Source organism: Mesocricetus auratus, unplaced genomic scaffold (assembly GCF_017639785.1).
Source record: "Mesocricetus auratus isolate SY011 unplaced genomic scaffold, BCM_Maur_2.0 Super-Scaffold_100031, whole genome shotgun sequence".
Lineage (NCBI taxonomy): Eukaryota > Metazoa > Chordata > Mammalia > Rodentia > Cricetidae > Mesocricetus > Mesocricetus auratus.
The window spans coordinates 16,382,801-16,395,137 of NW_024429212.1; the positions used below are offsets into that span (position 1 = coordinate 16,382,801).

The 12,337-nt window shown below is 49.5% G+C and overlaps 1 protein-coding gene across 3 annotated transcripts in view; it reads right to left on the minus strand.

The window, feature by feature from the left end:
• The window catches only part of Tgfbr3 (transforming growth factor beta receptor 3), a 184,042-nt gene that overhangs the window by 99,041 nt on the left and 72,664 nt on the right, over positions 1-12,337 (minus strand). For all 3 annotated transcript variants that reach the window (XM_040733617.1, XM_040733616.1, XM_040733618.1), the window contains one exon: positions 11,048-11,232. In XM_040733617.1, coding sequence (XP_040589551.1) covers positions 11,048-11,232 — 185 coding nt within the window. The remainder of the gene's footprint in view (positions 1-11,047; positions 11,233-12,337) is intronic.

Below are 12,337 nucleotides of genomic sequence, written 5' to 3' on the forward strand. Positions count from 1 at the left end.
TTGAAATACACACTCTGAAGTATCACCAAGGATATATGGGGTTACACAAAACCACACATTGATCCATGTGACTATGTCCAAACCCTTATTTATATAGCCATTCCAATCTCATCTTCCATTTTTTTTTTTAGCCCCAATCCGACCCCACTATTATCCCAATCTTCTATCCCAGGGTTGGCAAGCTATTGCTACAAACAACCGATGACAGTAACCATTTAAGGCTTCAAAAGCCAAATTGTTTCTCTTACGCAGCCTCCAACTCCCGGCATCATATCAAAACAGCCATAGACAAGTATGTAAACAAATGGGGATGGGTGTGCCCTAATAAAACTTTGTTCACAAAAACAGACATCAGACTGATTAACCGATAAACAAATTGTGGTATCCCCCATACACTCGAATGCCACTCAGGAATTAAAAAAAATAGCAGATACACATTTAAAAACATGTGAATATCAAGTGCATTATGCTAAGTGGAAGAATCCGGCCACAGAAATCACCCTGCTACACGATTCCACGGATGTAATTGTCCAGAACAGACAAATCTAGGAAGAAAGTAGATGAGCCGATGTTAGCCTGGGCAAGGAAAACACAAAAATGAGGCAGTGACGAGTTTTCTTTGGGTGGAGGGAATGAAAATGTGGGATTAGATTATAGGGCTGTATCAGGTACTTGCTGTGGCTTAAACACCTGCCAAAAGTGACATAAGGAAGGAGGGGCTTACTGTGGCTTACATTGGGGGGGGCAGTCCATAATGCATGACAGCAGAACCATGCAGAGCTGGTCACACCGAATCCCAGGTCAGGAAGCAGATGGCAATGGAGGTTTTTGTACCTAGCTCCCATTCTCCAGGACTCCAGCCCCTGGAATGAACGGTAGCACCCACATTTAGGTGAAGCCTTCCACTCAATTAACTAGTCTCGATAATCCCTCATGGAAGGATCCGGAGATTTGTTTTGGTAGTGACGCTAAATCACGTCAAACTGGCAGTCATTCTTAACAGATGCAACCAATTATTGTGTACCTCTGTGAATACACTAAAACCACCGACTTGTTAACTTTAAATGGGTGAAACGTGTGCACATAAATTTATCTCTCAACAGAGTTATTTAAAAGTAAATAAAGCAGCAGGCAGGACTTGGTCTGAGGATGACGTTCTACAGCCACAACACGCACGTGCACACACACACACACACACACACACACACACACCCCAAAGACCTTTCTTTCGTGTGTGTGGTTTCCAATCTTCCCTCTGAGATACAGAGGCCCCTGTCCTCTGCCAAGTGCCAAGTGTCAACTTCTAAGCCTTCCGCCAAACACTCTGTTGATGGGGGGATGGCCTTCTGTACATATGCTTCTCTTATTGATTGATGAATAAAACACTGCCTGGCCAATGAGGTAGGAAGATAGGCGGGACTAGGATGAGGAGAATTCTGGGAAAGGTAGGCAGAGAGAGCCCGCCAAGGGCAGTTGCCATGTAGTGGAGGAAGGATAACAGGTCCGGACCCCTTCTCCCATAAGATAAGACCATGTGGAAATACTTAGGTTAATAGAAACAGGTTAATAATTAAGACGGAACTAGCCAGTAAAAGCCCTAGTCATCAGCCAACAGTTTAATAATTAATATAAGTCCCTGTGTGCTTATTTGGGGCTCGAGGGCAGTGGACCTGGCGGGTAGGAAAGAAACCACCAGCAACACTTTGTCTTCTGGGAACCCTCCTCTCACCTACACTCCATTCCCTTCCTGGGTTTCTGCAAAATCCCGTTAACGTCTTAAGTGACACTGTTTTGCTGTGTTGGGTTAAATTTAGTCTTTTAATTCCAAGCAGGTTCTGGAGGCATGGAGATGAGCAAGAACCTAGCAGTGTTTACCTAGTAACTAACGCAAGACAGGTCTGTGCATTAAGTAAACAAACGAGTTCTGAGAGCATTATTTGTGGGAGATTGGATTGATGAAGCCGTTCCCAAGCTAGAGGGAAGCAATAAGGGCCTGAAGCTGAAGATGGCTGCCCCAGGAGACTGACCAAGGAGGCCACACGGTGAGTGGAGAGGAACAGAGAAATCCCAGGGCAACGGCGGAGGAAATGGAGATAAAACTTGGTGACTGGCCAGATACAGGGTTTGTAAAGGATAGGTAAATCTAAGATGACTCAGATTTTAGATGGCGTGGTGACGACACTGGTGGCACCAGGAAGGGGAGGAGTCAGGAGACCTGGCTGAGGAAGTCTCTGCCATTCTACTTCAGAGGTCATTTTTTTAATTTTTACTTATTTTTATTTTATGTGCATTGGTGTTTCGCAGGCATGCATGCCTGTGTGAAGTTGTAGTTACAGACCGTTGCGAGCCACCACGTGGGCTCTGGGAATTGAACCTGGGTCCTCTCAAAGCGCAGTCACTGCTCTTAACCACTGAGCCATCTCTCCAGCCCCCACTTTGGAGATAATTTTTTAAAAAAATAATGTCATTTGATGATTGACAGGCAAACAAGCCAGCTCAAAGTGCACAGAGTACCTCTCAGTCAAGGGCTACCCTCGCCTCTGCGTCCTAGGGAAGAAGTCAGGCTTGGGGAATTAAGCAGTCTCCCAGGAGCCCACGCTCACTCGGAACGTGCCAGACCTGGGACTTCTTTAATCGACACGGGCCACTCTGCATCTCTGGGACCCAGGAGTTTGAAGTCAGGTGAGGAAGCGTCCTAGAGGCCCACCAAGTTTCAGGAATCAGAGGCGGGGGGGCGGAGGTGACAATCCAAGTTCTCGGGGCCACGGATAAGCCACCCCCACCCCAGCCCCACCCCCGGCGGGAACAGCAGACAGAGGAAAGCAAGGCCAACAGCTGCTCAGTCTGGAACCTCTGAGAGGCAAAGAACTGAACCCCCAAGGACACGGAAGAGCAGACACCAAGGAAGCCGGGCTAACGGTGTTTGGAAACCAAGATGGCAGTGCCGGGAAAGAGGTAGCAAAGGCGGGCGAGGAGTGGAGTGTGAGGAGAGCTCTCCAGCAGGACCGGATGGGGTGGAGTGGCCGCGAGCTCGACAGTTCCTGTGGGACAGTGAGTTCACCGGTGAGTCTGGCCCCCCTCTGGAGGCGACTTGAGGGTCCCTTCCCTGTCCCACCATCCCATGTGCTGGTCAAAGAGCACCGCGCATGACAACCAGAGCTGAGAGCACAGATCAAAAAGTCAGGCAGCAGGGAGGGCAGAAGGACACCCAGATGTTCGCTGTCAGGAGTTCAGCAAGGAGAGGTGTAGTTGTTGTTTTTCTTAACTCTTTACACTTTGGGGGCTCCCCATGCGGCTCCCAAGTAAACACTCAGAGATGCATTCTTACTTAAGAATGCCTGGCTTTAGCTTGGCTTATCTCTAGCCATCTTTTCTTAACGTAAATAATCCTGTCTACTTTTTGCCTCTGGGCTCTTTTCCTTTCTCTATTCTATATAACTTTCTTTCCTTCTTATTCCATGGCTGGCTGTGTGGCTGGGTGGCTTCTGCTTTTTCTCACTCCTGGCTCTTCTCTTGAGCCTAGATTTCTCCTCCTATTTATTCTCCCTGCCTGCCAGCCCTGCCTGTCCTTTCTCCTTCCTACCTATTGGCCATTCAGCTCTTTATGAGACCAATCAGGCATTTTAGGCAGGGGAAGAAACACAGTTTCACAAAGCCAAACAGATGCAACATATAAGAGGGCAATCAATGTATCTTTGCATCATTAGACAAATGTTCCATGGCATAAACAAATGTAACACATCTTAAACTAATATCCCACCACAGAGAGAGGGGGAGAAGGGGTTGGAGGAACAAGACATTGCCTACAGACAATGGGGCTGAGTTCACATGGGCCTCTTCAAAGTGGGGGACAAAAAAAAAGTAAAATAAGTATCTCTAATGTATACAGAGATATTTCAGAAACACAGTCAAGGGAAGGAAGGATGGAAGGTAATATGATAAACACGGCTGCGGAATTTGAGCCTTAAAGCAAAAATATCGGTAGTAAATTTTCCTTTATTCTCAAACAAAATGTCAAGAGCAGATAAGGTGTGTGACTGGATGCTGGGCAGGTACACACTGGGCATCTGCCCAACTGGCCTAGTTGGGGGCTCGGGCTGGCTGATTGACAGGCCTGCTCCTTGCACGATTCTGCGGCTTCTCGTACGCTGTTAAAAAAATGCTAGCAGGGAAAATAAATCGCATTTCGAAATGTGGAGGGCACTCGTATAGAAACATGTTCTAACAAGAGTCCAGGAGGTTTTAAGAGTCAAGAGCAGTGATCATGACAGTGACAGCACAGATCAAAGATGTGACCCTAATCTCCATGGAAGATAAACACCACACCGGTTGGGAAATACTGTCGCTGGGCAGATTCTAAAGGGGTCAATGATAGTCTCTTTTTTTCCCTCCTGAGGGGGACAAAGGGAGGCAGTAGGAACACCGTTGTTTGGTTTTTCTTCCAAACCACCAGCTTCCAGGCAGCGTAGGGACACAACCCAGCATTACCTCACACTAAAGTGGCAGAGTATCTGGCTCAATTCCCCGGCTAGGGCAGGGGTCTAATCTGAGCTCTGATAGGAAAATTTACTTCATGTAGAGAGTCCTGTTGGAAATAACAGGGGTTAGGGTTAGGGTTTAAACTATGTAACCAGCCCAAGTCCTGGTAGGAGGTGTAACTTCTCTGCTCAGTGTGTGTCCTGGTTTGGTTTTTTGTTTTTTTCGTTTTTCTTTGGTTTGGTTTTGGCGCCAAGCCTGCTGTTGACTAGTACCTATGAATTTTGAATTCAGATTTCCAAAATCGGTTTTGGACGTTCTTAGTTGAGAGTTCGCTGTAGTTTCAGGTCACACATCTCTTGCCCCAACTTGTTAGAAACCATCCCTGAAAAGGTCAGACGGTGCCAGCTCTGTCTCTTACGACAGCCCTGCCTGGCTGTCTCCCACCCTGTTCCTCTTCCTAGGCCTGTGGTCCCACGTGGGTCAGGTCAGCTCCCTTAGAAGGAAAGGAAGTCATTTCTACTGGAACATACGACTGGAGGTGGGGGACTAACAGGGAGGGGAGAGGGAGAGATCTGGGGAAATATATATATATATATATATATATATATATATTTTTTTTTTAAGAAAGAAGCCAAATTTCATCAGTGTCTATATGCTTGCAGGCTGCATGTACGATGCCATGAATGCCAGTAACCCCTTGGGGTTGTGGGCTTGTTTCCTTCTACATATTCATAGGAATCACGTTGGGAGGCCATGTGTGGTGAACCACAGAACAAACTCCCCCCTCAGGGAAGAAATGCTGCTAGTGTAAGTGAGGCTCTGCCCTGTTGAGTTTTCCAAACACCTAGTCTTGAAGTGGCATGCCTGCTCTTTTCTTTTCTTTTTTTTTTTTTTATTTGAGATGGGTCCAGGCAAGACACATTGTCCTTTCCTCCCTCTCTGAGTATTGCTGTGGCTGACTTTTAAAGGGTAAGGGAGAAAAGGAAAAAAAGATGTTCGTGTGTTAATATCACAGCAATAGAAGGAAAGACAGTCAGACAGACAGACAGACAGGCAGGCAGGCAGACAGGCAGACTGACAGGCAGGCAGGCAGGCAGGCAGACAGACAGACAGACAGGCAGGCAGGCAGGCAGGCAGACTGACAGGCAGACTGACAGGCAGACAGGCAGGCAGGCAGGCAGGCAGACAGACAGACAGACAGACAGACAGACAGACAGACAGGCAGGCAGGCAGACAGGCAAGCAGGCAGGCAGGCAGGCAGACAGGCAGACAGGCAGACAGGCAGACAGGCAGACAGGCAGGCAGGCAGACAGGCAGACAGGCAGACAGACAGGTAGGCAGGCAAACAGGCAGGCAGGCAGGCAGACAGGCAGGCAGGCAGACAGGCAGGCAGACAGGTAGGCAGGCAGGCAGGCAGGCAGACAGGCAGACAAGCAGGCAGGCAGGCAGGCAGACAGGCAGACAGGCAGACAGACAGACAGGCAGGCAGACAGACAGGCAGGCAGGCAGGCAGGCAGGCAAGCAGACAGGCAGACAGACAGACAGACAGACAGACAGACAGACAGACAGACAGACTGACTGACAGGCAGGCAGGCAGGCAGGTGAATAAGAAGGGGCAAGATATTCCAGCAGCAGGTGGTTACATGGAGCAATCCAAAAGATGTAAAATCAGAATGGGTCTTACTTCACCGTGGGGGGGAGTCTCTTAATTTGCCAGCTCCCCCCAAACAGACGTAGTTGCGAGACGCACCAGCTCTCAGGTGGCATCTAGTGATGTTAATGAAAGCCACAGAAAGCTTCCAGGAGGGACGGGTGGCTGGAAACAAGACGAAAGCCCCTCGGCAGGGGTGTTCCGTGTGAGCCCAGCAACGGCTGCTGAGGTTGAGCCCTGTGTTTTATAACTGCTGGCATTTGCTCTGCGAATCCTAACGCACACAAAAGAAGAGATCCTGCCACACGGGAGACCAACCGCCATGCCACTGTGAAACCCCGAGGGAATCAGAACAGTAGTGACAACAACCCAAGAACAGGGACCTCCTGTGACACGCTTGAGCACCTCCCTGGGAGAGTCACCTCCTCTGATTAACTGGCAGAGCTCACTTGGTCTGGGATAAAAGTGAGAGTTTATGAGAGGCCATTTAAAGCAGGTAGAGAGCTTAAAGACGACCAGACACTGCTCAGAGGCAGCAGGACCCACCCACCCACCCACTGGTTGCATGACCTCCAAAAGCCCAGACGAAAACCGCCACTAAAACAGACAGCCAAGCCTCCCTTTCAGGCTGCCCAGGGTGTCTGTGTGTGTCTGGCAAGGGACACTCACTGCGGCTGGTACCACAGAGCTGCCGTTACCATTGTCTGGGGATAAGGAAGCTGTTCAAATGCCAGCAACATATCTTAGGGTCTTTCCTTCTTCCCCTTTCTCTTGCCCACAGAAGAGCCAAGGAAGGCACGGTTGACATACAGCGTAGAGCCATGTGTGTGATTAACATGACCTCCATCATAGCAAGCACGGGAACCCACGTAGTCAGCAAACTTCTCTCCGCACTTTGAGCATCTGTCTGCTTTCAAAGTTGATGTGGCTGCTGTTGGGAGCTCCCCACAAATCCTCCTTTGGAATGAGGCAGATATGTCAGACTATGAGGGGTGATGGGCTTTCTGACAGGTGGAGATTTTAAACCTGGTCCCCTTGCTCACAGCGTTGAAGACTCTGATCCTCACTCTAGCCCAGCAGCCTGGCAGATACCCACTGACAGGCAGTCCTTTGTGGGCTGAGTCAGAGTGCCTGGGAAGAATCCATGAAGCCCTGGATTCAAACCCCAGAACCAGAAGCACATACGCGGAACGCGGTGGTACACGCGTGTGATCACGACACTCTAGTACACTACACGCGTGTGATCACAACACTAGGAGGTAGGAGTTCAGTCACCTCCCCCCCAGAAAAAGCACAGTCTCTCCTTCGCTGTCGGCGAAGATGGAAGATGGGAACTGACTCTACACTTCTCCTCTGGCTTCCAGGAACATGTGGCCCCTCACTGAAGGCGGCAGGGTAAGATGATTGGTCCCCTCACTGAAGGAGGAGGGGTAAGATGCTACTATGCCTCAACACCCACCTCGGCCGGCCCACATACAGGTGACGATGGCTGATAATGACCATGCTTTTAATCAAAGCAAAGAAAGTGGTAGCACATACTCAGTGACTAAACAATCTGCTATCTCGGGGCCTTGGGCCTCACCCCTCCCTTTTGGTCAGTTTCCTGTCCACTTCTATCCAGGCTGCTATTTCCCAAAGCCTGTGATTACACCTGAGAGGTATGGTCCCAGATTGAAAAAATAAAAACAAAAACAAACCTAATTCTAGACCTAGCTTCCCCACTCTCATGCCAGCAGAGAACCAGTGAGAGCAACGGCCTCTGTGGAGACAGGACAGCCCTGCAGATTGCAGCAGGCACTGTTCCCCTTGGGCCCCTGGGGCTGTTTACCCAACCTGGGCATAAAACAAGGGCTGTTATGCCTCCAATCCTGTCGGCCTGCAGCTGACCGCTTCCAGGGACAGAGACTCTTGTCACCACTGCTTCTGAGGAGAACAGGACACCTGGCCTCAGACGAAGCACAGGAAGGACCTCCAGGAAGGTAGGGGCTTGGTCAAATGTTAGAGAAGGGGTAGCCCTGGCGCTGGCCCTGCACCCCCTAATAAGCTGATGGCAAATAGGGTTGGCTTCATAATCCCCTCAAGAGTAACATCAGGAAAGCACGGCCATGGACGGCCAGATTTTTCTCAGAGGGAAGAACGGCCGTAGACAAGATTCGCTCAGATGGGCGTGGGGCACGGCAGCAATTCTTTGACTAGTTTGTAAGCAAAGGCATGTCTTTTTTTTTCCTTTTTTTTTTAAACTTGAAAAATACTTGACTTAAATGTTTGGTGTAGACTTTACACGAAGTCTACCTACCTCTGGTCCTTCCTACACAGGGCATCCAAACAGGACTGCCATTACAGTTCACATAGCCCAAGCCAAGCCATGGCTACAAAAATCAAGCTATCCAGTGAGAGTAACAACAGGACAAGGAAAGGAATGGAATTTAGGTTGAAAGATGAAGCAATTCTGATCCTTAAAAAAAGAGGTGTGTGGAATTGGTCAAAGTTGACTTCATGAGCTAACTAGAACAACTGTGAAGTCAAAGAACTTAAAAAAAAAAGAGATAGAATTCATGTACCGCCAAATTTGAATCATAACCCGACAATTTTTAGTATAGTTTAGTATAGTTGCCAGGCTGTGCAACCATCACCTCGGCTTAATCTTAGAATGTTTTTATCCTCCGCCCCTACTGGCCCACAGTACAGACAGTGGTCAGCCCACACCTCTTTTCCCATGGGGCCCTAAGCAAACACTCGTTTAACTTTTTGCCTCTCTGTATCTGTGTGCTCTGTGCGCTTCATTTAAACGCAGTTATATCGTGCACAGTTGGGTGTGTGTCTGTCTCATTTTTTTTTAGCATAGTGCTTTAAGTTTCATCGGCCCTGTGGGGGTGCACCCATAACTCTGTGTGTGTGTGTGTGTGTCTTTTATTGTCCAATAACCTTCCGGTGCACCGATATACCACATTTAACCCACTCACTCCTCAGATGATGGCCATTCAAGATGTTTCTGAATTTTAAGTGTTACGAGTAGCACTGGAGATTTTTTTTTACAGGCACCACTTCGGTTGTGTGTATCTCCCGGAGCAGAACTGCTAAGGCATGGACTGGGTAACCCTACTTCAAAACCATCCCCACAGGCAGGAACATTGTCTCCAGCCATCCATGAGGTAGGGAGGAGAGTTTAGCACTTCTCCAGCCTAACCCTTGCCAATCAGCAACCTCCTCCCCCTTCTGCCTGGCGACATCCTCAGTTCTCCCGTGTGCATGTAAAAGGACTCCAAGGTCTACTACATGTCGGCTCTGCAGAGCCCAGATGGTGTGCCCGAGGTTCCTAACATCACGTCCGCAAGGAGGCTTGAACTACAGCCACCTAACCCTTGGGGTCTCCAAGGAAGGCAATAGTGCAATTTCCAACCTCAGAGGCCTAGTGGCAGAAAGGCCTCTTAAGTACATGCACTGACTACACAGACCAGGCCGGGGCATCGTGTTGGGGCTGCCCAGTAGAGCCCCTCTCACTGGCCGAGCCAGGCCCCTAGCTACCCACACCCCCCCTACACTGCCATGTCCTGGAATGTCCCTCCCTGAAGTCCGTTTCCCGTCTGCCGTGGCAATCTCATGAAACCCATTCTCAGAGTCCGCAGCAGTACTGCACAATTTAACACTAAGAATGTTTGGTTGTTGACGTTCCTGCAGCAAGCCCGGACTTTCTTTTTCCTCCTCGGTCCCTCCTGAGAGGAGCATATATAAAATGAGTAATTGCTTCTCTGAGGAACTGCTGGAGTCAGCAATGCCGCACAGGGGCTGTATTTCTCCCCCCCCACACACACCCTGCTTCACTCCCACCACAAACTCTCCCACGTACGTTGAGAATTAAAGACATATTACTGGGATAAAGAAATCTGACCTGAAAAATGTGCTACAGCCACAATGGCAAGCCACCAAGAGGGTTGACAATAATTTCCACCGGAGCTGGAAAGGGCTGGATGCCCCGACTTTGAAATGAGCCAACCCTGCACACTTTCATCAGATTAAGTCAGCTCTGTTTTTCCTGGTGGAACTCCACGCCTGCGCTACCCCTCTGTCCCCCAGACCCCAGAAGGCAAGGAGTCGGTTCTGTTTTTCCTAGGGGAGGCTCTGCGCCTGCGCTACCCCCACAGAGCCCAGAAGGCACACCGACAAATGCCCGTGGAAACTCACTTTTCTGACCAAGAGAAAGCTGAAAGGAAAATTCCATTTTTCAGTCATCTTCCTAAACTCCAGCTTCATTAGGAATTACTGTGATTGTTTTTTTTTCTTCCCTAGAGAGATAATCCTTGCCTGATAACACTGCTGACACATAAACTAAAAAAACAGAAAGAATGATAGCTGTGTGTTATTTTTGTGGGGAAAAAATATCCATCCTGTTAAAAGTTACAAGGAGACCACTCATCCACGTTCTAAGCTATCACGGGGAAGGAAGGGGTCATTCACCCCGAAACTCATGTCCTCACACCTGTTTCCTGACCTGCAAAATGAACGTGACAAAGGGACCCCCAAGCCAGTGTGCAGCACGGTCTTCAACAGCGCTAAGCCCAGAGCAAACACTGAATAGTCATGAACTTGCTACGCTATCTTACCCATCACCGCCAAGACCGCCATCTTGGAGAAGATACCTCAGCCACAATGAGGAACTGCCCTCGGGGTCCTGACCCCTCTGTTCTGGAGTTTTCCCTGACTCATCTTTCAGGAGCAACTCGTCCCTAAGACGAAGCAAGGCAAGGGGAAAGGAGGGCCATGTCTAGGGATGGAAACACAGTTTGAAGTCGTAGGTACATGGGGCCAACGAAGATGGCACGGCAGGTAGGATTACTTTCATGGAAAGGCTTGAGAGTTCTGATTCCCCAGAACCCAAGACGGAAGCAAAGAAGACACTTTCAACCACCCCGCACTTACCTCCCTCTGCGGCTGGCCTGCTCCCTGGTCTGCAGTGCGGAGGTTTAGGACATGGACCTCCTGCGGCAGCCCAGCTGTGCCTCTGCTGGCACAGCCAGACAGAACGGTGAAGCTCTCCATCAAGGCCTGGACGGGATGAGAGGCATTGATCGGTGACAGCTCACACTGGGTGCCGGGCTCTGGACCTGTGGACATAATCACAGACATGAGCTCTGGGTGGCGGATTCCCTGCTTAACTGGCTAAGTTGTTTTCGGATCTCAAAGATTAAAAAAGCTAGTCTCGACACCCGAAATCCCCATCTTCTTCATTTTTTGCTTGTAATTTCGATGTGTGTCTGATTTCTAAATTCTCTTTAGGCTCACGGGTCACCAATGTATCCCTTTGGGTGAAGGATACCTTCCGCTTGACATGTGTGCTTTTACTTCCTCTCTTGGAAGACAACCTGAGGTAGCTGGAATAAATAATCTTAAATATCTAAAACTGCACTGCACACACACACTCCCCCAAATAGTCTGATGCCTTTTAAGAGCTTCCCTTTACTAGGGGAAATAAAACAAATTTATGAACAATACAAAACAAAAGCACGTGTGAGAAGAGAAATTCGGAGCCAGACCTGTGTGGCAAAGTTTGGGGCAAAGGTCAGGAGAACCCTCCCTCAGTGGCCACAATATGAGCAGAGTTACGAGCAGGAAAAGTAGGACCCTGGGCATATTTAGTTCCTGCGTCCTCATTTTCTGCTCCTCTAGCCAACCACTCTTCTCCACCTCGATTTCCCAACTGCCCCCTCCCCAAATTAGGAAGGTTGTACCCCTCAACCTCTCCAGTCTCTCTATAGCAAGGTGGTCCTTCTAACCCAGGGAGACCAACTCTACAGCTGTTCCACAGGTAGACGCTCACCCTCCCCGTCTGCAGGCACGCCCCGACCTCTGAGTACTGCTGAGCAAAGCCCCACCCAGCCCCTTCGCAGGGCACGCAGTCAGGCTCTGCTGGTTCTAGTCTCCTAACTGTCTCCAGCAACACCAGCTTGCTTGAAGAGCACCAGATACCGCGTGGAGATCCTCAACTCCGGGGTCTGTGCAGAAGCTTGCCTCAAGTCACCCAAACGCTTCCACCGTAACCCCGCCCCCAAGTTGAAGGGGGTACTCCTCTGCCACCCCACCTCAGTCCCCCATGATTTATCTGCCCACACCGTCTGCTTCATTTACCACGGTGACTACAGGTGTGTACCCTTGCTGCAGCCAGTCAACAATACCCCCGTTAACCTCCCTGGTGGCTACGATTATTCATGT